This window comes from Crinia signifera, chromosome 2 (assembly GCF_055691185.1).
Source record: "Crinia signifera chromosome 2, ASM5569118v1, whole genome shotgun sequence".
In the NCBI taxonomy this organism is placed as follows: domain Eukaryota; kingdom Metazoa; phylum Chordata; class Amphibia; order Anura; family Myobatrachidae; genus Crinia; species Crinia signifera.
Genome location: NC_139218.1, coordinates 372267095 through 372294789, shown reverse-complemented (window position 1 = coordinate 372294789; position 27695 = coordinate 372267095). Strand labels below are relative to the sequence as shown.

Below are 27695 nucleotides of genomic sequence, written 5' to 3'. Positions count from 1 at the left end.
GGAAAGGGTCGACATACATCAGGTTGACCACTAAAGGTCAACAGAGCTTAGGTTGACACATGAAATAGGTTGACGTGGCTAAAGTTGACAGGGTCAGAAGGTCAACAATGTCAACAAGGTTGACAGTCAAATGTTTGACATGAGTTTTTCACATATTTTTTGTCCTGAATTTTGACACAAGTCGACATGGACACCGTATTAGTGTACCGTGTCCCCTCACATGGCTCGCTGAGCTAGTCCAGCTTCGGGGAACGGTGCCTCGCTGGATGGTAGGGTACGAAATACCGCCAGTTTTGGGAAAAAAACGTGAAAAACTCATGTCAACCTTTTGACTGTCGACCTTCCCATTGGTGACCTAATGTTAGTGTCGACCTTCCAACCCTGATGACCTTCTACCGCGTCCAATTATTTTATGTGTCAACCGAAGCTCTGTCGACCTTTAGTGGTCGACCTAATGTATGTCATCCTTGAAAGTGTGTCAACCTTGAAAATAGGAATGGATCTATAAAGATCTAGAAAATAATAGACAGAATCTGACTGGTTGCTATGGGCAACGTCAACACTTTTCAATTTTAGAAACTTTCGTAAATTTATCCCTTCAGCCTTGGAAGTGATAAAGTGGAAAAGTTGCCCAAACCAACTGATTAGATTCTAACTGTAATTTCAAAAACTTGGCCAGACAGTAGGTGATTGGGTGCTTTGGGCAACTACTTCACTTTATCTCTCTCCAAGGCTTGCTATACCTCTTTTCACAATGTTTATTCTATTTTATTCATAGGATTGTTAATTACACCCCGGATTTAACGCGCGCAGATGTGGACAGAGCCATTAAGAAAGCGCTAAAAGTATGGAGCGATGTCACACCGCTAAACTTCACACGGATACGATCTGGTACCGCGGATATTATGGTTTCCTTCGGAAAAAATGGTAAAAACCCCTAAATGTCACAGTTCCGTGTTACTATGTTTAACTTCACCGCGTTACACATGTGACTAAGGACCTTATTCTGGTTCATGCGCTCCCGTGAAAATTCCCACAGGAGCGCAATGTTTTTATACTGCGCATGTGCGAGAGGCCGCAGCGAATAGGGTGTTCGATGGGTGCTCGCATACAACAGTGCGGGTGTGGGTCGGCGGGCCAGGGGATGCACCCATGGAAACGCTGGGCATTCTCATGGTAATGATGCGGGTTCCGGGGGAGGGCAGCTGACATCAGCCCGTCCTGTCCTCATACAGGACACATCAAAACTAAGGCACCTGAGAGTGTATTATTTTTGCGTGTATGCTCCAGACCATTCGATGGTCGGTGACCATCGAATGATGTGGGTCTCGCCCCTTAGGCTGAAAATGGATGTCTATGCAAAACATCCATTTGCAGCCATGTTGGCGAATTCGCCTTGCGAAGTGGGGTGGGCGGCAATGCGAACGGCAGGGCTGGCTTAAAAAGACACGCAGTGCTGCAAACTTCGCAGTCAACCAGAATAAGGTCCTATGGGTGACTGATAATAGCTAGAGGCTGAGATTGTGTAATGAGTAACCTGCGGAGGCAGAATTTAAGGGCCCGATTCAGACCTGCTCACTAGGCTGTGTATATACACTGGAAAAAAGAACCAGCGGGCGCCTTCTGTACGCTAAAACAATTTATTACACAAATAACACAAAAACACAATATATACATACAAAATTATACTAAAAGACAATGGTTTGCATGCATGCAATACTTCAATAAAAAGATTATAAAAAAGCCATTTCACTGCATTTGCATGAGAAGTAACCAATAGTTACCAGTTCCTGATTGGATGGATAAATTGCCAGGTGTGGACAGATGTTTCAGTCTCGCACAAATTTGCTGTGGGCAAGATATTATAAGTCTTTCCAAGTGGGATCAGGGCTTCCAGGATGGATACACACCGTATATATAGCAAAACTCCTTATTGGTGCTTGGTGCTGTCTCCTCCGATCATGAGGGCATCTGTGAATTAGCCTGATGGATGTACCGAGCCAAGGGCCTGGTGTTAACTGAATCCTTTTTCCGGGTGCTGCGCCAGCCATCGGCCCGACTTTGGGCTAGGATGGACGGTGCTCCACTGGGTTAGGAACAGCCCAGCACTTCCATGTGCTGGCGTGTGCAGCGCAGACCTCTGGTGCAGACAGCGGCTGCTGGACTCACTTCCCAGCCGGCTGTCTGTGTGCGCAGTGGGGACCTGGTTGCCGCAGATAAATGTCAATCAGGCGGCGGGCTAGTATTGTTAGTGAAGTGCCCTGCAGGTCCTCAACTGCTGATCCTCCTCTATGGACTCCTCAAGACGCGTTTCGCAGCGCTCAGCAGTAGAATCCATTGTCTGAAAGCTGAGGGTCCCCTCTTTCCAAGAGTACAATCATTTTTAAAATCGGACCTTGGGAACCGGCGATATCTGACTTCAAAGCAGTGGTCCCCATCCAAGCCTGTTAATTGCTCTCCCCAGTCAGATATTTCAGGTTCTGTCTGATGTAGTGTTTTTCTGAGGATATATTCCAAAATCTGTGACTCTCCCCCTTTGAAGGACACTAGTAGCTTGTCTCTACTGTTCCCAGAACCAGAGATATCAGCCTTCCAGCAGCTGGTTACTGCTCCAGCTCCACACACCTGGTATGTAGTATTATATACTCGTGGGCAGATTGCTCTGCCTCCTGAATACTGATCCCCTCGTCCCCAACACCATTTGGTAGGTGGGATTCTCTAGTTTTTAATTCCATTAAAATCTAAGAAATCTATTTCCGGAAACTGGAGATATCTGCAGTCAAGCAAGTTGTCCTCCCACCAGAAAATTATGAATAATAAGCCCACTCCACTATACACCCCTTCTCTGCTTATTAAACATCCTCTACCACCCTGAAAGTTATGTATCAGGGCCCCTTCATTCAGCCCAATGCCCCCTTCTCCCACCTCATCTCCCACCATCTGTGCAGTAAAGGGGTAATTAGTGGAAATTACTGATCCAGGTCCTACATGCTGAGCGGTTGATATAATACCCCCTACCACCCGCGGGACATCAAAACATATACTGGGTCACCTAAGTGTCCATCTCCGAACTTTGCTCCGCCCCTCTGGAAACCCCCTTCTGAAAATCCTGCATTTGCCCCTGCTCAGGCTGCTTTGTCAATTTTAGGAATTCCTAAAATTGACAAAGCAGCCTGAGCGCTGCGAAACGCGTCTTGAGGAGTCCATAGAGGAGGATCAGCAGTTGAGGACCTGCAGGGCACTTCACTAACAATACTAGCCCACCGCCTGTCTGACATACAGACGATCGTCTGGGAAGTGAGTCCAGCAGCCGCTGTCTGCACCAGAGGTCTGCGCTGCACACGCCAACACATGGAAGTGCTGGGCTGTTCCTAACCCAGTGGAGCACCGTCCATCCTAGCCCAAAGTCGGGCCGACGGCTGGCGCAGCACCCGGAGAAAGGGTTCAGTTAACACCAGGCCCTTGGCTCGGTACATCCATCAGGCTAATTCACAGATGCCCTCATGATCGGAGGAGACAGCACCAAGCACCAATAAGGAGTTTTGCTATGTATACGGTGTGTATCCATCCTGGAAGCCCTGATCCCACTTGGAAAGACTTATAATATCTTGCCCACAGCAAATTTGTGCGAGACTGAAACATCTGTCCACACCTGGCAATTTATCCATCCAATCAGGAACTGGTAACTATTGGTTACTTCTCATGCAAATGCAGTGAAATGGCTTTTTTATAATCTTTTTATTGAAGTATTGCATGCATGCAAACCATTGTCTTTTATTATAATTTTGTGTGTATATATTGTGTTTTTGTGTTATTTGTGTAATAAATTGTTTTAGCGTACAGAAGGTGCCCACTGGTTCTTTTTCTCTGTGTATCCCCTAAGTGAGGGCGGCATCCCTCTACCAGAAGGCAGCCATCTGTACGCGGCACAGTACACCTGCTCCTAGCGCTCAAATTTTCCCATAGGATTCTTTTGTGTATATACACTGTCTGGTATAGCTTGCAGACAAAGTTTAGGATGACAGCAGAAGGTCAGAACGCACAAGGTTGGCTTTGACAAAAGTTCTGCCAAATCAACAAGTCAACATGGAAAAGCTGCACCTGAGTTTTTCACTGTTTTGTATCAGTTTCGGCTTTTGCGCACGTGGACGTCATGTACTGACCTGCTTCGCTCGCCACGCTACAGGCTTTACCATTCCCAGTCCATATGGATGATAAAGTATAAGGAAGTCCAATAAATGGAAAGAAAAAAATGTCAGCCATATTTTATGTCTTCAAAGTTCAACCTTGTCATGTCATCCTTTTGCCTGTGTCGACCATTTTTCAATTTCAACTTAATGCATGTCGGCCTTTAGGTTTCAACCTATACCTTAACATTTGGATTAAGTTAACTTCAGAAAATGTTTTACGGTACACACCTAACTGTCACTTTTACTAAACGCATTGCATATCCAGTACATAAAGCTATTTTTTATAGCTTTTTTAAAATATTTTTTTTTTAAGTTATTGGTAAGATGGTAAACCCCTTTTATTACACAGAAAGTTATTCCTCCAAAATAAAACCCCCATGCTTGTTACATACTTGCCGACTTTTTAATGTCCCTCTCCGGGAGAAGCCCGGAGAGGACAACAAAATGTGCAGGTTGGGGGGAGGGGACAAGGCTGCCGTATAAAAGCCCGCCCCCAATCCACACAAACGCCACGATTCGCAGGTCCGTGAGTAGGGGGTGGGGCTAAAATGACGCGAAATGACGCGATTCATGGCATTTTAGTCCGACCCCCTCCCCCCCGGACTCGCGATTTACGGCACTTCTTTCCCCAGCTCCGGGGGGGGGGGGGGGGGTGGAGCGGGCGGCTCTGGGGGGCTCTGGGGGGAAGGTGGGAGCCTTGCCCACCTTCCCCCCTAAAAATATTTTACTGTTTTCAATTCAATACCCTTTATCGATTATTATTATTATTACGCTATTACTGTGGTATGATAAAAAGTATAGTATGCTTATTTCCACAATGCTTCACAATTCCTAATTAGCACAATGTATTTAGAAATAAGCAATGTCGTATACTGCAGGGTTGCCTACCCTCCAGGAATGGCCGGGAGGGTCCCAGAAATTGGGTCTCCTCCCGGACCACCGGAAAGGGGGGCAAGCCTCCCGGAATGGTTGTGACTAGTTCCCCTTCGCCGTAAAGACCTGGGGAGGAGAGGGGGCAGGGAGAGGAGGAGCAACGTCGGAACAAGGGACCCACACGTATATACTGGCATTGCATTGCGGGGGGGGGAGTGGCCACTAGGACACATTCGCACTGGCCACACCCCCCAAAACATGACGTGCCATTGTAGCTCTGGCCACATCCTGCCCCTTTAGCTGCCCCGTCCCCCTGCCTGAAGGAACTGGCTGCCCTCTCCCGGAGAGGACAGTCATAATGTAGGCAACCATGGTATACTGCAGTTTAATTACAGCAGGTATTTAACTAGATCTGAGAAGCTTAGCTTTTTGGATCCCTCATGCTTAGGCTAATTGCCTTCTCCATATGTCAGCCAGAAGTCTGTAGGTCACAAGAGACAAAGTAACCTTCAAACCATTGTACAAGGTGAGTGTGAACGGCTCAGTACCTGATTGACTACCTCATTGCTGCGTTCCGACACTTATGTGGGAATTATTCATACCTACTGTACGGATACACACCCTGTAGGCATCGTGGTCCATTTACAAATGATGACTTGCAGTATTATAGTCAGTGTATAATGCAATTGCCTTTTTTTTTATTTTTCCTGTCTTTAGAACATGGTGACTACTACCCCTTTGATGGCCCCAATGGTCTTCTGGCTCATGCTTTCCCCCCTGGAGAGAAAATTGGAGGGGACACGCATTTCGATGATGATGAAATATTCACAAATGACAACAAAGGTAAATAGAGACATAGAATGTGACAGCGGATAAGAACCAAGTGGCCCATCTAGTCTTACCCCTATTTGGAATAGTGCTGGAGCGCTCAATGGGGCAGATGTATTAAGCCTGGCGAAGAGATAAACTGGAGAAAAAGTGGGAGGACACAACACACCAGCCAATCAACTCCCAACAGTCATATTTCAAACACAGCTGATTGGCTGGTGCGTTATCTCCTTTCACTCTCACTCTATCTCCACTTTATCTCTTCACCAGGCTTAATACATCTGCCCCAATGTTACTGCTTTAGCCGTGTCAAAATAATAATATGATCAATTGGGTATCACATAAAATAATTTAGTTCAATCTACTAAATATACAAATAAAGAGTAATTTTAAAACATAATACAAGGAAATAAAAAATACAATAAAATATGCACTCCATTGTATTATATCAATGTTAAAAGGACGACGGGGGTTATACTTATAGTGTGTCCCGTTTGTTCCTAGTAGTACTCCCTTTATTATTAGGCATGGTCTCCCTCATTGGTATCCATAGTGTAACTGGTTTGGTGGGTATCCATATCCATGTAGTCTTCTACAATCTTTGTTGGACTTTGGACTTTAATTGCTGTTGTCTCACTTGGACCAACTCTCCTCTCCCTTATTTCATCTTGGATCGCCACATTTTGCTGCACATTTAATAACTGGACTTTGCCATACTGGGACACCACTACCTGCTTAAATTTGGAGCCTATTCGGACTGTGAGACTGAACCATCATATCTCTCACAAATTGTAGTAGACTACAAGGTCTCCAGCGAGGTATATGGATACCCATCATACCAGTTACACTATGGATACCAATGAGGGAGACCATGCCTAATAATAAAGGAGAGTACTACTAGGAACAAGCGGGACACACTATAAGTATAACCTCCGTCGTCCTTTTAACATTGATATACAATTGAGTGCATATTTTATTGTCATTTTTTATTTCCGTGTATTATGTTTTAAAATTACTCTTTATATGTATATTTAGTAGATTGAATTAAATTATTTTATGTGATACCCAATTGATTGAAATCCCAGTGATCAAAATCGCGACGCCGGAATCCCAACCACCGAAATCCCGGCAAGAGGGGGACATGGATCGCCCCCCCCCCCTTGCGGGCTCGCTGCACCCACAGAGGGACAAAGTGCCAATTTCGGCGGTCGGGATTTTGACCGCCCGGATTCTGACCGCCGGGATTTCAACTGCATCCATTGATCATATTATTATTTGTATACTGCTAAAGCTCCACCATTTCCCCTTTTTTTCTTTTTTTTTGTCTTTTGGGGACTGACCCTCCCCAGGTGTGAGCAGCTAGCTCAACAATCCACCCCATAAGCGCCTGTGTTTTTCACCTAGGTGAAAAAATCTTTTTTCCCGTTACCCCAATTTGATCCTTATTTTTTTTAATAAGGATATTCTTATATCCAGTACTATTTTTCATGAAATATAGGTCCAGGAACTCTGGGTATGGGGGTCGGTCGATGAAATAAAAAAATAAAAATAAAAATAATAAAAAATAAAAAAAGAGAGATAGAGAGAGAGAGAGAGAGAAAGAGAGATGTATATATTGAATTTAGAAAGAAGACACTCACAGGGGACATTAACAGAACACTTATGGACAGTACATTTTGGCCCAGAACATTTTGTCTCAGGCCCAGAACAGGTTCAGGCCTCTGGCTGGAGGCTTTTCACTCATCTACTACCCTTTATGATGGGGTTAAGAGCAAATGTGCAAGGTGAATAGATGGAGGCATCTTACAGAAAAGGAATTTTATTTAAATGCATAAAGCATAATCAAAAACATTACAACCCGCTCACATTAGCAGCTGATTTGCCAATTGACCTTTCAGGGAGTTGTAGGGCTAAATTTACTAATGGTTCTAAAAATAAAAAGAGGTGATGTTGTATATAGCAACCAATCAGATTGTATAATTTCTTTATCGCATCCTACAAAATGATAAAGAGAATCTTATTGGTTGCTATGGGCAACATCACTTCTTTTCATTTCAGGAACCTTTAGTAAATTTACTCCTTAGAACCATAAGGGGCTCCACTGTGGCTAAGTTTTACCCACTATTGATTTAGCCTATGAGGATTTATGGCAAATTTGAATTGATTCGGCAGACACAATTGCCGCGTGCATTATCATGCCAGCTTAAATGCCAGATGTACGCTGGTTTATTTTACCCAAAGAAGCCAAAGCAATAAACTGGTAATAGTAAATTGAGGAGGGGGTGAGGCCACTGGTAAAGAGAGTGTGGCCATGCCTCCTAGCTTTTAAATAGATTGGTTGCATATCTGGGGCTTTTGTTGCAGGGAGGGAAGTCTGGTGCCAGCCGGACACCAAACAGGGAACGGGGCGTATAATTACAGGGAATGCACCACTTCCTGGACATGCGTTCCCAGCCTCGCTGTCACCATCGTAGCTCTGATGTGATTGGCTAGTGGTGGTGCTTTTTGTCCGAGGGATTCTGGGAGTTGTAGTCTTATTTTCTTATCATCACTTCTATGTAGAGCAAAAATGCTCTGTAAGGTCTAAAAACCGGTACAATTGGTACCATGTGTTTGAGCCGGTATAGACCATTAAAAAACGGTACTGTACCGGGTAAATTGGTACAGTTGGAGGCTATGGGTTCATTTAGTGGAATATTAAGATGTTACCATTTGCTAATCACAATGGAATCACATTAGTATGCACAATGGAATCAATTAGTAGTACATTCTATGGTGTGTATTCAATGCCGTCGGCGAGCCCCTGACGGCGAGCTATACGGAGAGCAGTGCCGATAGCTTGCCGTCAGAGTATTGAACTCGCCATTTCCACCTAGCTGGTTCTTTTCAGCGAGGTGGAAACGCCGTCAAAACAGCTGTGTGTGGCCACCTTCCATGTTTAGACCACGCCCCCAAAATGTTTAGCGGTTGTGAAAAAACTCTAAAAACTCTAAACGCAGCAGCAGCAGCACTCACCAACAGCATGTTGCTGCCCAGGAGGGATGGAGGGGGAAGGGGGGCCCCCGCCGGGCACCTCCAGCAAGCCCGGGTAATTATTACCCCCCCCCCCCCTCTCGGCTTCCCTGGACTAGCTGCATTTACGGCGAACCTTGGAATTTAAGGGGATCCTTTCCATCCTCTAGTGACGGGGATTTCTCCCAAACATTGAATACGGTGAGAGGGGGTTGGACGGCGAGGAAGCCATCCTCACCGGACAAACCTCCCTCGCTGCCACTCGGTGCCGCATTGAATACACCCCATAATGTATTTGTTAACAGTTTGAGATATTAGGCACATCATGTAGTAACTGGTTTATTTGGATCCTTGATGGAAGTTGAATAATTCTAAAAGAATACTAATTTATTTCAGGATACAACCTGTTTATTGTTGCTGCTCATGAATTTGGCCATGCAATGGGCCTGGACCACTCTAGGGATCCTGGTTCTCTGATGTATCCAGTGTACTCCTACACAGAGACCAGTAGCTTCATTCTTCCTGACGATGATGTGCAGGGGATCCAGGAATTGTACGGTGAGTACAACACATGCCGCATTTCATAAGCGTAACTTCAGTTCTGGCTATTTCATGAGGTCTCGCATATGTAAAGAGTGACACATTAAGAATGCTATTGTCCATTCTAGGGCCTGGCAACAGAGACCCCAACCCAAAACACCCCAAAACACCCGAAAAGTGTGACCCAGAGCTGGAGATTGATGCAATAACGGAGCTCAGAGGGGAAAAGTTTATCTTCAAAGACAGGTTGGTAGAATTTTGCAAAAAATTTTGTAGAATTTTGCAAAAAAAAATTCGTAGAAATTTGCAACAATTTTTGTAGAATTTTGCATACATTTTTGTAGAATTTTGCAAATTTTTTTGTAGAAGATGCCTTATGCAGCCTATAAAATGAAATGTACAAGCCATCACTATGATAGAATGATTTCTGTGTTTCTCTCCTGCTTCTAGATTCTTCTGGAGGGTTCATCCTCAGATGATAGAAGCAGAGCTGGTCTTGATTAAGTCTTTCTGGCCTGAACTTCCCAACAAGATTGACGCTGCTTACGAATATCCACAGAAGGATCTTGTATATATTTTTAAAGGTAAGATACTATTCTGCTAATGAACCAAGCTTTGTTAATTTTCTCCTAATGACTACAATTGGAGAATGCCATGATCCAGTCAGGTGATATGTACTGTTGTTGCTTAGTTTATCATTTGTTGGTACTGGCTCATTTGAATATAGAGAGCGTCTATCTCCAGGCTGGATTTCATGTTTGGCCCCAGTAGTGTGCTAGCTTTGTACAGATGCATATCGTCACTGTACCACAGCCACATCGCTACTTGGTACCAGTCTACACCCCCTTCTAGCCAAGTCTTACACACCACCTCCTAGCTAAAGGAGATGTTTTACACACCACCTTCTAGCTAATGGAGATGTTTTACACACTACCCCTAGCTAACGGAGATGTTTTATTTTACCTTGGCATAGAATCCGTAACTGTATATAATATTATGATTCAGTGTATGATATAGCTAATGTCTGCCTGTTTTATCCAACCCTGGGACCCAGGCTGTGTCGAAATTGTGAGTGTTAGTGGCTGTAAACCTTAACTGGACCCAATCAATGTCCTCTACCCCCTCTATGTTATGCAACTTTGCCATATGTTGCTTCCATGACCCACTTTGTGTAGGGCCCTTTTTGTGCCGCCAGTGGGGTTAGGATTGAGGGTCTAAGTGGCTGTGAATCTAATCTGAATCCAATCAATGTCCTCTACTACCTCTATGCTATGCAACTTTGCCATATCTTGCTTCCCTGACCCACTTTGTGTAGTGGGCCAACACTTTTTTTGTGCCACGGTCCCCCACAGGGGTGCTAGAGGTGTCTTATCCCTGCAGTATTTTTTGTAAGTCATACTGTACATATACTAGGCTTGGTGTAAATTGCTCCAGGCTTCCAGATTTATTCTGGAACACACACACACATACTTTGTTATATATATTTAGATTTATACATATAATAAAACTGTAAGGCTCATGTACACATTTTCTTTTGAGAAATATACCTCTATGGACTGTTTGTGAACTTTGGAGACACAAAAAAAAAAAAAAAATTCAGAATTTTTGTCTGTCGTTCCGGCATCACTTAAAAAACTACTCATTGAATTTGGATGGTGATTTTACTATTGTATTTCTTAGTAACCCAGAATTAAACTGAGGTATGTATTATCTCTACGTCACATCAGGGAGATGAGCAATACAGGACAACCTGTCCAATGCTGCAGGCGTAGATCCCAGGCCCAGCTACTTCTCCCATGGGCAGCATTATGTGGCTCGCTCACGAGGAGTTAGAAGTCCCAAGCATCTTTTTATGTTACTCCCTGGAGAAAAGACTGCAAATATAGATTGCAAAGACATTTTGTGATTAATTATAAAATATACAAGAGAATATTAGATGGCACTACAGTCTTTGTAATATTAGTTCTACTAAGAAAAACCAAACATCCATGTGATCGAAGCCCAAGGGCTGCCAGATAAATTAGTCAATGACAATATTAGTTTTTAACTGTAACTATCTACGTATGGATGGAGCCCTCCCCAGCTAGCCGTCTCTGGATAGTCATGGTGAGCCAAGGCCTATTGTTCTCAGCAGCAATACAATACATAGAACAATACAGGAGGGGATTAGCAAAGTAATCCTATTACTCACTTAATCATATTAAAGGGCTAGATGAGGACGGCTATATCTGTATATAAAAGGCTAACTGCTCCTCAACTCTACGAGGTAAAGTACCACCAGTGACCATTAGAGGCCACTTGACAGACCAATTGACTCCTTGGTGTGCCAAAAGATGTCTCAACAGAAAGTGAAAGCAATTTTTGCAAGGACAACTGATTGTTTCAAACTTACTGCATATGTAGAGAGGGAGCTGTGAAGACAGCCTCTAACTGGACGTGATGATGATAATTGGTCATTAATCGCAATATCAGGCTGTTTTTATCGGTCAAAAATGCATCAGGGCTACTGTGATAAATAAGATGCTGATGTTCATTACGTCTTTTCCAGGAAAGAAATTTTGGGCTCTGAATGGGTATGATATACTGGATGACTATCCCAAAAAGTTGCATGAGATTGGATTTCCAAAAACTCTCAAATCTATAGACGCAGCTGTTCATAATGATGCCACTGGCAAAACTCTTTTCTTCACTGGAGACAAATATTGGAGGTATGGGAGACAATGGCCAGTAGTTAAGACAATGAGACTCTTTGTTATATTGAACTGCTTGATTCTTAGGGTTTATGGGCATTTAATAATGCCAGAGATTTTGGGGGTCCATTTGGAGATATAGCTGCTGATATTGCGGCATGTGTGACCTCATTACTGTATCGCTCTGTGTAGAAGGATGAGGAGCACCATCAAAGGCAACGAGTGCATTAACAACAACATGAAAAGGGTTGACACTTTTTGAGTGTCAATGTTGACACCTGAGCACACGGACCCCAATTAGTGTAGCGTGTACCCTGGCATGGCGAGTCAACTTTATAGTCCACGTCGATCCTATAGCATGAAAAATTACAAAAAATGGGCATGGGGGATCATGAAAATCTCATGTTCAACATTTCATTTGTTGGCCAGTGTCGTATCGACATTTTGTCACTGTTGACTGAGCGCATGTCAATGTTTTGCCAACCTAGTGCACGTTGACCTTTTGGTTTCGACCTATTGACTCCCGATTTAGACACTGTTGACTTCTCATCCGGATACTGATGACAATGTTTTCAATGTCCATTTTAGAAGAGAGTAGGGGCTGAGGGCCTGTACTGTATGCTTTGCTTTATTTGATTATTGTACTCTATTTCAGTTATGATGAAGAAGGTAGGACTCTAGAGAAAGGCTACCCCAGGTCCATAGCGGATGACTTTCTGGGAATCGGTGATAAAGTTGATGCAGCTTACAGAAGAAATGGTAAATATTGGGCCGCACTTTACGGTATTGGCCTCCTTCTACTTTATTCCAACTACTGTCTTTTTTATTGATGCTGATTACCACAAAATTAAGTATGACTCATAAATAGGCATCCTTGTTAAACGTATGCCCTTATTCTAGTTGACCCGCTCGGATGGGAATTCGCATCCTTGTGAGTCACTCTAACCCCGCCTTGCGAATGGTTAGCCGGCGCCACCCATTCGCACACGGGATGCGTTCACAAGGCTTGAGAATGGATGTTTTACATGAAGATCCATTCACATACCAGTGGAAACCTCTGGGAAATGATGGTGAAGGCGCACTCATATGTAAAGGTTGGTCCAGACCACTCGTACATATGCGTGTAGAATTCCAGGGAATTGGGTGGGCAGCTGACATCTGGTTATGCCAGCTGTCTGCCCCCTGCACGTACGTTACGAACGCAATAGCATGTGTACGACCAGCTTTTTCATGGGAACGCCCATGAAACACTGGGTTTTCACATATGCTAATGGTACAGGCCGGGACCCCACGCCCCTCTCCACCCCCCCGCTCGTAAGGCTGGGAGCGTGCACTCGGCGATCAGACCCAGTGTATACACATGCGCAGAAATGCTGCTGCGCATGCGCAAAACATCGGTCCCCGTGCAAATTTGCAGCCGAACAAGTCAACCAGAATAAGGCCCTTAATGCAAACGGCAGGTGTTGAACTAAGACGCCACCTCTACACTTTCACCTGAGGATCTGCAAAGTCGGTATTGGTATGTGTGTGGTGGTTGGAGCGGTAAGCTGAAGTTTTGTCCCGAAAACCTTACACCAGCTTTGGTAGCTATAACATAAGTCATATTTTATTTCTAGTTCCTTCTCCCTCCCTTTCAGACCTTTATTCACATGGGGCAAATTTAGGGCACAGCATTATTGCTCACTCCCTATCATGTCACTGCCCCCTCCATGTTGGGGCTTTCTGAAATAATAATTATTACCTGGCCTCATCTGGCCATTGGCTTAGCAGGACTCTCATGTATGTGAGCACATCCCTCAAGTGTCTAGTGGGAAATCCACTACTGGGCGTGGGGTGTCTTTATTCCCAATCAATTTAAAGAAGACTCCAGCATGGATTTTTTGGGGGCTATAAGCAAAAAGATTGGGTCCCCACCAGGGCCGGATAATAATGGGGGCACAAGGGGTCAGTGCCCCTGGGCCCCCCCTCTAGCTAGGGGCCCCCTGTGGTTGGCATGTATTTTTCAAAAAATATATATATATTTTTTTTTAGCTAAAGGTTTTGTGCATGGGAGTGGGGTAGTGCTGCAGCTTCACCTATCTGCCAATGTGACAATGATTAATGGTGCTGAGCATTGGGAGCCAAATGTGCAGTGCATTACTGGGAGTTGACTTAGTCCCATGACACTTTGCACCAGAGGGCAGAGGCTGAGATGTTTGTGCTGAGCTCTGATTGGTGGAGCTCATTACATGCTTCTCAGGCCCATGGATAACAGCAGCAGCAGCCTAGTCATTGGAGGGTTTTTAATCAGAGGCAGCACTGGGACTGCGAGGTCTCCTACAGAGTAAGGTGCAGAGGGACAAACACAGGCTTTTCATGTGGTATGTACGTATGTATGTATGTATGTATGTATGTATGTGCATAGGCGCCGATCCTGTGGGTGCTCAAGGGCTTGAGCACCCACAGAAATACATGAGCACCCACGGGCAGCCTGAATCACGCTGCTGGGCTGCGTTTCCGGACTATAAAATGTCCGGGAACTCAGCGGGCACACAGAAGAATCTGGCTGCCGTTTGTCCATCTGACTCCCTGTCCGTCCGTCCATTTCCTCCTCCCCCCCGGCGATCCGCCCTGGTTCCCTGATATATACGGTGACGCAGCTGCGGCGGGAGAGCAGGACTTAAAAAAAACAAAACCGCCCATACAAATGAATGGGAAGCCATTCATTGGCTGAGACCTCTCTCAGCGAATCAGCGATTGGCTGAGAGAGGTCTCAGCCAATGAATGGCTTCCCATTCATTTGTATGGGCGGTTTTGTTTTTTTTAAGTCCTGCTCTCCCTCCGCAGCTGCGCCAGTGCGCCACTGTATATCAGGGAAGTTGGGTACCAGGGCGGATCGCTGGGGGGGTGGGAAGACGGACGGACGGGGACAAACGATGCTGCCCACTAAGTCCTGACCTGACCTGACCTGGTTTCAGTTCTCCCGCTGGCGCAGCAGCACCGCATCGCACCCGGCAGCGTTTTCTCTTCTTCTGCCCGGTTCCCTGTGCCCCCCCCCCCGCTGCGCTGATGGTAGGGGCTTCCTCCCCAGCCCAGCACCCTGCAAAAGTATCATACAGAGGTGTGGGGGTGATGGGGGGCTGGGATGGAGAGGTGTAGGGGGGATGGATTGGATGATGGGGGCACAGAGAGGTCCTGTCTCCTACCACACCTGTCCCCGCACACTCACCTGTCCCTACCCTGTCTCCTACCATACCTGTCCCTGCACACTCACCTGTCCCTACCCTGTCTCCTAACACACCTGTCCCCGCGCACTCACCTGTCCCTACCCTGTCTCCTACCATACCTGTCCCCTAACACACCTGTCCCCACACTCACTTGTCCCTACCCTGTCTCCTAACACACCTGTCCCCGCGCACTCACCTGTCCCTACCCTGTCTCCTACCATACCTGTCCCCTAACACACCTGTCCCCACACTCACTTGTCCCTAACCCTGTCTCCTAACCACACCTGTCCTTGCACACTCACTCTGTCCCCTAGCAGATCTGTAGTCGCACACTCACCCTGTCCGTAATCCTGTCCCTTACCACACCTGTCCCTGCACACTCACCTGTCCCTACCCTGTCTCCTACCACACCTGTCCCTGCGCACTCACCTGTCCCTACCCTGTCTCCTACCACACCTGTCCCTACACACTCACCTGTCCCTAACCCTGTCCCCTAACACACCTGTCCCCACACACTTACTTGTCCCTAACCCTGTCTCCTAACCACACCTGTCCTTGCACACTCACTCTGTCCCCTAGCAGATCTGTAGTCGCACACTCACCCTGTCCGTAATCCTGTCCCTTACCACACCTGTCCCTGCACACTCACCTGTCCCTACCCTGTCTCCTACCACACCTGTCCCCGCGCACTCACCTGTCCCTACCCTGTCTCCTACCACACCTGTCCCTACACACTCACCTGTCCCTAACCCTGTCCCCTAACACACCTGTCCCCACACACTCACTTGTCCCTAACCCTGTCTCCTAACCACACCTGTCCTTTCACACTCACTCTGTCCCCTAGCAGATCTGTAGTCGCACACTCACCCTGTCCCTTACCACACCTGTCCCTGCACACTGACCCTGTCTGTAATCCTGTCCCTTACCACACATGTTCCTGCACACTCACCCTGTCCCCGTACACTCACCCTGTCCCCTATTGCACCTATCCCCGCGCACTCACCCTGTCCCTAACCCTGTCTCATACCATACATGCCCCCGCACACTCACCCTGTCCTTAACCCTGCCCCCTAGCAGAAGCCATGCTCCACACGCAATGAAAATAAGTGTGACTCGCATTACCTGTTAGACCACTCCCCTTGTTTTGTGGCCACACCCAAAGGCACGCACAATATTACCCTTCACCCCACTCACTTATTGTGGTGCCTCTCCTGTCATATTTTTCTGGATTCGCCCCTAGACCTGATTGATGTTCTCTGCCTGCCACTGTCACCACCCTCATGGTAACAAGCATCTCACTTCCCTTGACAATGAGCAAGTAACCCTTGCATTGAGCATGATGCAACCCCTGGCATAGAGCATGCAATGCAACCCCTGGCAAAGAGCATGCAACCTCTAGCAACGAGCACTAAACCTGTAGCAACGAGCATGTAGGTAAGCAGCACTTATGTGGCATAATATGTAATAGACATGACAGCGTGTGGTATTATATGTAATGGATATAAGTGTGTGGTGTAATGGGCATTACTGTGTTCAATATAACGTGTAATGGGCATTACGGTGTTTGGTATAATGTGTAATGGGCATTATGGTGTTTGATATAACATGTAATGAGCATTACGGTGTGTGGCATAACATGTAATGGGCATTATGGCATGTGGTATACTATGTAATGGGTGTGTGTTGTGTAATCGTCATTATGGTGAAATATTTTGACGAGCACCTTCGGCGCGCACTGCCCATGTTATCCCTACTTTAGAAAAAAATTGCATCCTGGCATAACAAGTAATGGGCATAATGTGTAATGGGCTTCACTGTGTGTGGCATAACAACTAATGGGCATAATGTGTAATGGGCTTCACGGGGTGTGGCATACATGTAATGGGCAATATGGCACGTGGTATACTATGTAATGGGTGTGACGTGTATTCAGGGCTATTTTTCAGCAGGCTCCAGCAGGAACTGGGGCCCTTATTCTCGTTCACTCTTTCTGACAAAATATTTCTTAGATGGACCAAACCATGTGTACTGCAGGTGAGGCAGGTGTTGCTTGTGCAGAGATAATTAGATTTGGGTGGGGTTTTACACCTGCCTCACCTGCAGTGCACATGGTTTTGTCCATCTAAGAAATATTTTGTCAGAAAGAGTGAACTAGAATAAGGTCCTCAGTTCCTGCTGGAGCCTGCAGAAAAATAGCCCTGCGTGTAATCAGCATTATGTTGAAAAATTTTGACGCGCGCCTTTGGCGCGCACTGCCCAGGTTTTCCCTCCTTTACAAAAAGCTTCTTCAGTCCTGGCAGAACATGTAATGGGCATTGCATTGTGTGGCATAACATGTAATGGGCATTACTGTGTGTCATGTACCGTGTAACTGGCATTATGGTGTGCAAAATCAAGAATGTAATTGAAATTAATAGCAGGGCACTGGGCAGGCCATTTATAAAAACCAGAGCTCATATTACAGCAGCCAGGAATAAATGAAAGGAGGAGTGTTTAGATCAGTGGTTGGTGTCAAACTCATGCCCCCAGCCCTCCACCTGTTGTGGAACTACATGTCCCAGCATGCCCTGCCATAGATTTTATATAATAGATTGCTAAAACTGTGACAGGGCATGCTGGGACATGTAGTTTCACAACAGCATCTGACTCCAGTCCTGTCAGGCTTGTCAGCTTCTATTTTCTTGGGGTGCCTGCCTGGGCCTGGCCATTTGCTGACAGTCAGTCTAATTTGAATATTGGAGACAACTGTGCTGCGTAATATAAAGTGGTATTATTTTGTGGCCACGCCCCTTCCCCATGAAACCACTCCCCTATATTTTTGGCTTGAGCACCCACCAGCGAAAACATAAATCGGCACCTATGTGTATGTGTGTATGTGTGTGTGTGTGTGTGTGTGTGTGTGTGTGTATATATATATATGTATATGTATATATCCCCTGAAGTTACCCATTGACCAAGTTTATACTGCCTTTACTCTGTGTCTTGACAGTGTAATATTCCCCCATGCAGTTTGCGGCCAGTAATGACAAGTGCAAGGGGGCCCCCCTGTCTAAAGTGCCCCGGGCCCCCCCGAAGGCTTAATCTGCCACTGGTCCCCTCGCATCATATGATAAGGTCTAGGTTCAGAGGCAGGACTCACTGGGAGGACTGGGCTTTGATGAATTATGAAAAATAACTAGCCCGGTGTTTTTTTTAAACTGCGTGCCTAAGCACCCTGAGGTGCCACTAAGTTTTTGGGTTGGTGGTCCAGGTCCAAATTAAATTATTTATGGTCAAAATTATAGGCAAAATTAGTGCTGGTTGCTGCCAGTGATAAAACATGTAGAGATTTAGATATAGGTAAAAATAGTATAGACACAGTGCGCCTCAGGCAGAGTCAGCAAATGCGTGAGTGGTGATAAAGGGGTATTCCCAAATTGCCCCAACAGAGTACAAGTGACAAGAAAAGGTTTAACACCAACACGCTGTCTGCGCCTCCACCTTCACATGTATAAATAAAAGAATTATACAACCCTTATCTGCACAGCTTCGCTGTAGAGAGTGCATCCAATACAAAAATCACAATGATGTTCTCATCAGACGGATGTCATAATCATATGAAAAAGACTGTAGAAGCCAGCTTGTCTGGCCGAAAACAGCATAAACTCACCTGGCTATTGGCAGGAATCCTTAGCTCACACACTTGATCTGGGCTTGAGGGTTCGGCTTGTCTTGATTGACGGGTTGGCTGATTTGAATGACGGTTCAGGATAGGCTGGTTGAGGTCAGAGGTGGAGATTGATGGGGTGATGTTCTTGGTTCCAGAAGATTCTGCCTCTTGCTTCAGGAAACGTTGAGGAGGACTGTTGAGTACAAAGACATTATTGTTAATAACTGTCACCGATATTCTATATTTCCTTCTTATTTCTCTCCTAATCTTTCTATATTCTCTATACCCATCTCTTTTCACCCCAGTTATCTATACTATCACTGCTAACCTATATTCACCACCTTAAATACCTTCCCCTTTTTCTAGCTGTTCTATCCCCTCTATTCTATAATGCCTGCCAGGCCCAAGCGTTCTGTGGGGGCTCCCACTAGATATGCCAGCCTGGATGAGGCTGAGGTTAGGGCTAGGGCTAGGCCTCCTGCGCGCGGCGACGTAAGGGGCTTATCCCCTTCGCCACGCAGGAGGGTTGCTGGCGCCAGGGCTCTTTCCCCCTCCCAGGGATTGCCCAGAGCTGATGGGGCTGGTGCCGGGCGTCGCGGGGCTCAATCCGTGACGCCGCATGCACCCACTTATAATGGCGACGGGCGGCGGGGGAGATCGCGCGGTGGTCCGTTAGGAGCACCGTCGCTGGTCACTCCTCCCCCCGCCCGAGTAGTCAGCAGGCGCAGGGGGAAGCGTTCGGCTGCGGTAACCGCAGCATGCCACGCAGCGGACGGGGAGGGGGATGCCAGGATACATCCTGCTCCGGCTCCCCCTTCACCAGCGCTGCTCTCTTCTCCCCCCGGCCGGGCATCTAGTAAGCGCCGGGCGTCGCGCCCGGCAGCAGTCACCGCGCAAATAAGCGGTGATGTGATGGGTGAGGGGGACGCCGGGATGCAGCCCGGCCCGGCTCCCTCTCCCCTTGGTAAAAATAATGGCAGGCGCGCTGGGGGACGGGATAGACATCCCGTTGCCCCTAGCAACAACAGGGCGCCAGCCAGTAAAGGAGGCAGGGAAAAAAGTGTGCTGCCAAAGTCAAGGGGCAACGGTCGGGGGACCGGAGCTCCTAATACAAGTAAAAAAGGGGGTGCAGTGCCTATGAGCACTGGGAGTAGAAAGGCAGCAAGAGGTAGAAATGGCCGCAGGGCTGCAGACAGAGATGCTGAAGAGGGTGTTGCAGGCACTTCAATGCCTGGAGCGCCCTCTGCTGGAGAAAGGGGGAATAGCAGGAAGTCACATAAAAAGGGAGATAATAGCAATGTGGCAGCAGCGCCATCTAGTGGCATTAATTATAATGTCAACCCCAGGGGGAAATTTATTGAGGACATGAGGCATAAGTTAACTTATGCCGAATTTGAAATGTTTAAGTCGGCCGTAGCTACGTGGCAGGATAATGGCGAGGATTCGGCCGAATCTGTATCCTCAAGCGGTAACTCAGGTGAAGTGGATTCGCAAAGCAGCGAATCCGGGCCACAAGAGGAAGCTCCCTTTGCAGTTGCAAGCGGAGAAGGCGAGGCTAGCGACGGGGACCAACAAAGCGATTCTGAAATGAATCCTGTAGAGGGGGTTAGAAATCCTAACGCCAGATCTAGACGGGCAGCGAGGAGAAGGTTGGTCGCTGAGAAGGCTAGGGAAACCAATATGGCGCCACAAGGGGCCAGGACGCAACCGGGTCGCTCATATGCAGACGCGGTTGCAGGGAGGAACACAGAGGGTAACACCGTGTCATTAGACACATCGGCGCTTACATCTATATGCGCAGCGGTGGTGTCGGCAGTGGCTCCTCTGTTAACCACCGGGACAGGTGGGCAGGGGGGAACTGCCCCTTCGGGAACTTTGGAGTCAGTATCTGACCTCATAGCCAAAGCGATAGCTCCGACTATTACTGCGGCGCGAGGGGGAAATGTCATTTCCTCTGCTGAAAGGGTTTCGCCGAATGTTCCACCTGTGATGGGGGTTGTTAACGAACCTCTATTGACAGGTCAAGATTCCACGGAACAAGTCATGGAAGGCCCATCGTCGAGTCGAGGAGGCGGTGAACGTAGAAGAAGAAGGGCAGCATCATCTGATACTGGTGAGTCCACGAATGATCCTGACTGGTCAGAGGATGATAATGCAGGGTCTAGCAGTGGGGGGTCAGAGGATTCATCAGTAGAGAAGAAAGCTAAGAGGAAAAGATCTGCAAAGTCTCGTAAGAGACGGCGCAGAAATGAGACCTCTGATTCCTCATTGGCATCGACGTCTTCCGAGGATAAGTCATCTTCGGACGGCGTCGCGAGGAGACGAAGGCGGAAAAGGCGTAGAGAATATAGGTCCCATAGCTCAGGATCCTCTAACGTATCGGTCGAGTCCGATGCGGTCCAATGCGCAAACACCGCTGTTAAGCGGGGTTTGCGTCCTAGGGCTAGGGATAGGATCAGAAAAGGGCGCTATGTAGATATCTTTGCTTTAACAAGCAAAGATAGGCGGGCCCTTCTAGCCGCAAGGAAGAAAGGACCAGCTAGCGAGGATGCCTTTCGTACTTATAACAATTGGGTGAGAGGCATACTTATTTTTGCGGCCTGTTATTTAGAGACACATCCGGATGAGTATGTGAACCTGGTAAGATACCAGTTCCTTATTCATAAACTCTACACCTCTTACGTCGGACCCGGTTGGCGGGTCTATGACGAAGAGTTTAGGAGAAAGCAGCATGGCCGGGAGGTGTACGATTTTGGTAAGAAAGACGTGGAATTATACGGCGAAGTTGCCGAATCGGCTACACCTATTAGGGCTCCCGAGAATAAGGGGTGGGTAAGGCAGTATGGGAGCAGGCCTTACAATAATATTAATAAGGGAAGTAATACGAAACATGGCCATGGTAGGTGCTACTCATTTAATAATGGGCAATGCAACCTGGGTAACCGGTGTCGTTTTCGGCACCTTTGTATCAGATGCGGAGGTCAACACGCAATCAAGGATTGCACAAAACCTCCAACTGGTGGGGGAGGTGGGGCTCAATCCACGACAAAACAAAGCCGCGGTCCAGCGGCACCTGTCGTTGGATAGAGCCCCAACTCCAATTGTGTTGGTCAGGATGTTACCATGGCTGGAACGGTATCCGGACAGAGATGGAGCAATATTTTTGCAGTCCGGATTTTCAGAGGGTTTTCAATTACCTGTTTCCGCTCCAATTAGTACGGGTAGTAAGGGAAACTTACGCTCGGCCATGGAACACCCTGACATAATATCACAAAAAGTTGAAGCCGAGGTAAAACTAGGTCGCATGGCAGGCCCGTTTGCAACACCACCAGTTGAGGGACTAATTTTGTCCCCTATTGGGGTGGTGCCCAAAAAAGTTAAGGGAAAGTTCAGGCTGATTCAGCATCTTTCTTGTCCTAGAGGGTCGTCTGTCAATGACGCCATCGATGATGAATTATGCACTGTTAATTATTGTTTATTTGAGGATGCTATAGGCATCATTAAAAAAATTGGTCCTGGCGCCCTCATGTGCAAATTGGATGTTGAATCTGCTTTTAGACTATTACCTTTGCATAAGAACGCATTTCGGTACATGGGATTTAAATTAAATGGGGGCTTTTACATAGATAAATGTTTGCCCATGGGTTGCTCCATTTCATGCGCTTATTTTGAGCGCTTCAGCACATTTTTGCAGTGGTGCCTGCAGGAAGTGTCGGGAGTTGACAGCATTACTCATTATTTGGACGACTTTCTTTTAGTGGGTCCTCCAAATTCTGACCTGTGCCTTAGTTTACTAGAAGCAGCGCTTGAGTTATTTAGGGATTTCGGGGTTCCCGTGGCAGGGGAAAAAACCGAGGGACCAACTACTGATTTGGTGTACCTCGGAATTGAAATTGATTCCGATCAAGGTCTGTGTAAACTTCCACTAGATAAAGTACACCGGTTACATGACGAAATAACTTATGCCATCGCGGCTGCTAAGTTAACACTTAGACAGGCTCAATCTTTATTGGGCCTGTTTAATTTCGCATGTAGAGTAATACCCATGGGCAAAATATTTTGTAGAAAGCTGCAGCGAGCGACCGTCGGGATTCGCAAACCCCACCATTTTCTACGTCTATCTTCAGAAATGAAGAGGGATCTGAAAGTGTGGGAAATGTTTCTGGATAATTTCAACGGCATATGCATATGGCAAGCTCCAGCCGTTGCAAATGCGGAGTTGGAATTATATACGGATGCAGCAGGATCTTCCGGATTCGGCGCATTTTATGCGGGACGTTGGTGCGCAGAGGCTTGGCCCGAATCTTGGGCACGAGACGGCATGACCAAGAATATGCTATTATTGGAAATATTTCCAATAATGGTCGCCTTAGAGCTCTGGGGCGCAGAACTGGGAAACAGGGAGGTTGTATTTTGGTGTGATAACTTAGGGGTGGTCCAATCCATTACACAACTAAGGTCAACCTCTCTCCCAGTTTTGCGCATTCTAGCACGGATAGTGTTGATGTGCTTGGCGAACAATATTACGTTGCGAGCCAAGCACGTCCCTGGCGTACTTAATGAAGTAGCAGATGCATTGTCCCGTTTCGAATGGGGAAGATTCAGGCAACTTGTGCCGCTAGCCCAGAAGTATGGTGAACAATGTCCATCTTTTTTGTGGCAGGTGCCTCTGGAGGGGTAGAGGAGCTGGCCCTGCGGTCGCTAGCGCCAGCAACATTTAGAGCTTATCTGGCCTCATGGGAGCGCTGGAGCGAGTTCTTGCTGGAACAGGGTGGCACAGGTAAGAGCTATAAGCGTCTTATTAATGCCTATGTATGGAGCCTGTACACGGAGGGTAAGTCCAGAAGTTTTGTTGGACGCTCTCTGGCAGGCATATCATTCTTTTTGCGTCTTGGTGGGAAGAGAGACATCACCAAGTCTTTCTTGCTTTCCAGGATGCTAAAGGGATGGGCCAGAGCCAGGCCGGTTTTGCCCGACAGGCGACGGCCGATTGATGCCAGCCTGTTGCGTCGAATCTCGAAGTCCCTAAGAGTGATTTGCTCAAACGATTACGAGGTTCGACTTTTCAGGTTGGCCTTTGCCATGGCTTTCCATGGGGCGTTCAGAGTAGGCGAGTTGGTGTCCGCAACCAGGGCATCTACCTCGCCTATGCTGTTCGGCCACGTCGACGTGCACCACGACGGTTTATGGTGCAAGATTCAGCGCTCAAAGACCGACGTAGCGGGCAGGGGGCAGTGGGTCCATTTGGGTCGGAGTGGCGACCGCCGGATTTGTCCGGTGGCGGCGGCTCTGGCTTACGTGGAGTTGCGGCCTCAATTGCCCGGGGCCTGGCTGATGCACATCGACGGGTCCCCACTTACTAACTTCCAGTTCAGGTCGGTTTTCAGGCGCTGTATATTGCATCAGGGTCTTTCTCCAGCCGACTTTGGGACACACTCTTTTCGTATCGGCGCCGCTTCGGCAGCCGCTGCGGCGGGTTGGTCTCAGGTCGACATACGAGCACTCGGAAGATGGCGGTCTGGTGCATTTAAGCGATACATCAGGCCGACATAATCCAGTGAGCCCATTTGAGGAGTAGCCGCTCGCCCAAACACGCTTTAGTGTTTGAGGGGCCTTGAGGAATTTTTTGTGTTATCACCAGTCTTAAATTAGGCTCTAGCCAACTGGTGGAAGATTTGTGTTTTTTGCCTCAAGTCAAATCGGGTGACCCACCCCCCCCCCACCCCCCCCTCCCACCATAGAATAAGGAACAACAGGTAGGGATTATACATAATTCAAGTGGGTCAAATAATCAATTAGTCTTAAATAGATCACCTAAATCACATTCCTATTAGTTATCAACAATTTAATATAGAACTGCAAAATCACCTTTAAGGGAATCTCCCGGGCCCCCCTTTAAAATGTTGCCAGATGTTTGCCATTAATTCAAATTTTCTAACGGTATATATCATTTCAACTTACAGGTCAACGCTTGGACACCAATATGATTTGGATGGTGGGACATTCATTTATTTATTGGTTGTCCTTGTCCCAGGTCACACGGATACGGAACGTTTCCCTGAGACGCGATTTATCCGTTGGCTGGGGCGTAGAGGTATGAGGTGGTCCGCGTTGAGGGGTCTCTTGGATGAGTCAGTTAGGGCGTTTGGTTACCCAATGTTTGTCATCATCCCACTTGGGGGGCAACGACCTCACGCATAATTCCGGTCTCAATATTCGATTTGAGATTAGGAATTTATTGCTGGACCTGATCAGAGAATGGAGATTTTGCCGTTTCTTCTGGTCAGAGATTATACCTAGGAGGGTTTGGAGAGATGCACTCAGTCCGGGCGCCATTGATTTGGTACGTAGGCGGATCAATTCCGTAGTCGGCAGGGCTATAGCAACGGAGGGCGGAGTGGTCGTCAGGCACGAGGCCATTTCTTTAGAAACGAGACCCTGTACAGGCCGGATGGGGTGCATCTCTCTTTAGTCGGGATGGATTTGTTTTTCCAGAATTTAATAGACGCATTGAGAAGTTTAGAGGTTTTAGCTGAGGGAGTATTCGAAATTAGGTTGGTGGGGGTCAGTTCAAGCTGAACTGATATGGCGGAAAGAACGGTAATTAAATTAGAGCTGTATTTACACTTAGATGCTGGTTGATGTCGGGATCTGGGCATCACCGACCCAGGTGGGCCCACATCTGGACCTTAACGATCATCTACTTCGGATAGCGGAAATTCTGGCGGACATTTGTAGTTTAGGGCAGGTGGCCCAATTTTTTGATGACTCGGGCAGAGTGGTGAGCTCTGCCTTAGTGCTATTTGCGAGGTCAGGGGCAGAAGGTCAACCCCCTGGCCTTAAGGGCAATTGGCCCCTTTTTTGAAAAGTCCGCTTCATAATTGAGCTGTTGTCTTGGACGCTGGCAGGTGGCCGGTCCTTGGCAATTAAGGGCAATTGGCCCTTAGATCCGGAGTTTGTTATTTTTATTACTTTGTTATTTTCCAGCAATGTTATTTTATTTTGCATGCCGTTCTTTGCCCGCCACCTTAGTTAGAGCAGGGACATAAATTTTAGTTAGATTCAAATAGGCCGCCCCTGCTCAAAATAAATAAGCCGTCCCCTTTAAGCCCATTCAGTTGTACGCGTCTTTATTTCTTAGATAAGTGGGGTGAGTGTGGATGAATGCCTATGTCTGTGTGGAGTTTAAGACTGTAGAAGCCAGCTTGGTCTGGCCGAAAACAGCATAAACTCACCTGGCTATTGGCAGGAATCCTTAGCTCACACACTTGATCTGGGCTTGAGGGTTCGGCTTGTCTTGATTGACGGGTTGGCTGATTTGAATGACGGTTCAGGATAGGCTGGTTGAGGTCAGAGGTGGAGATTGATGGGGTGATGTTCTTGGTTCCAGAAGATTCTGCCTCTTGCTTCAGGAAACGTTGCCCTCCCGCCCGCCCCATTTATTAGTCAGAATTAGTTGTTGAGAAGTCGTTTGCATTATTCGTTTAGTTGTTGTCGGCTTATTTTGTGTTGGCGGAAAGAACGGTAATTAAATTAGAGCTGTATTTACACTTAGATGCTGGTTGATGTCGGGATCTGGGCATCACCGACCCAGGTCGGCCCACATCTGGACCTTAACGATCATCTACTTCGGATAGCGGAAATTCTGGCGGGACATTTGTAGTTTAGGGCAGGTGGCCCAATTTTTGATGACTCGGGCAGAGTGGTGAGCTCTGCCTTAGTGCTATTTGCGAGGTCAGGGGCAGAAGGTCAACCCCCTGGCCTTAAGGGCAATTGGCCCCTTTTTTGAAAAGTCCGCTTCATAATTGAGCTGTTGTCTTGGACGCTGGCAGGTGGCCGGTCCTTGGCAATTAAGGGCAATTGGCCCTTAGATCCGGAGTTTGTTATTTTTATTACTTTGTTATTTTCCCAGCAATGTTATTTATTTTGCATGCCGTTCTTTGCCCGCCACCTTAGTTAGAGCAGGGACATAAATTTTAGTTAGATTCAAATAGGCCGCCCCTGCTCAAAATAAATAAGCCGTCCCCTTTAAGCCCATTCAGTTGTACGCGTCCTTTATTTCTTAGATAAGTGGGGTGAGTGTGGATGAATGCCTATGTCTGTGTGGAGTTTATAAAACAGAGAGTGGATCATAGCGTAACACAATTTAATACAATACAATAAAATTCGGTATGATACTTCAAGCTCCCTCCTGGGATAACAAAACTTAAAGGCTCAATTACCGGAGTAAAATGAGAACCTTAATGAAAAGAGTTCTCAATAAAGCATAAAATTGTATAACAGCCTTGGAATCAACACATATTCTGAGGTGAGAGAAAAGTCTGCAATTACCCAAAAACGTGGAGAACTAGATGGAATCAGTTCTCAATAAGGCATTTCAGGAAAGAACAGCTTGATGTTCAAGTTACCAGTCCTGGACCGCTGCAGCAGGTTCCTGGCTGATATCTTCTTCCCCAGAAGGTATGAAGGTCCTCTTGTGGCTGTAGTGTAGCTGCCAACGCGTTCAACCACTACTGTGGTCTTTTTCAAGGCTGGAGTAAAACGCTAATGTCCACTGAGTTTAAAAAGGCTAGTAATCACATTCAAAGCCAAAACAGCTGATCCTATTGCCGTCTATAGCGGCCTGCCATTGGTGCTCCCGGCGGTCACGTGACCCGATACATGGGAGTGTTTCATTTGCTGCTGGTGTCATAGCGCCCTCATCCAA

General features: G+C 46.9%; 1 protein-coding gene across 1 annotated transcript in view; it reads left to right on the top strand.

Moving 5' to 3' along the window:
- Positions 1-27695, top strand: part of LOC146059225 (collagenase 3-like) — a 31518-nt gene that overhangs the window by 2391 nt on the left and 1432 nt on the right. Inside the window, 7 exon segments of the mRNA XM_083171336.1 lie at positions 779-927; positions 5781-5906; positions 9300-9461; positions 9572-9689; positions 9894-10027; positions 11992-12151; positions 12789-12892. Of these exon segments, the coding sequence (XP_083027462.1) occupies positions 779-927; positions 5781-5906; positions 9300-9461; positions 9572-9689; positions 9894-10027; positions 11992-12151; positions 12789-12892 (953 nt within the window).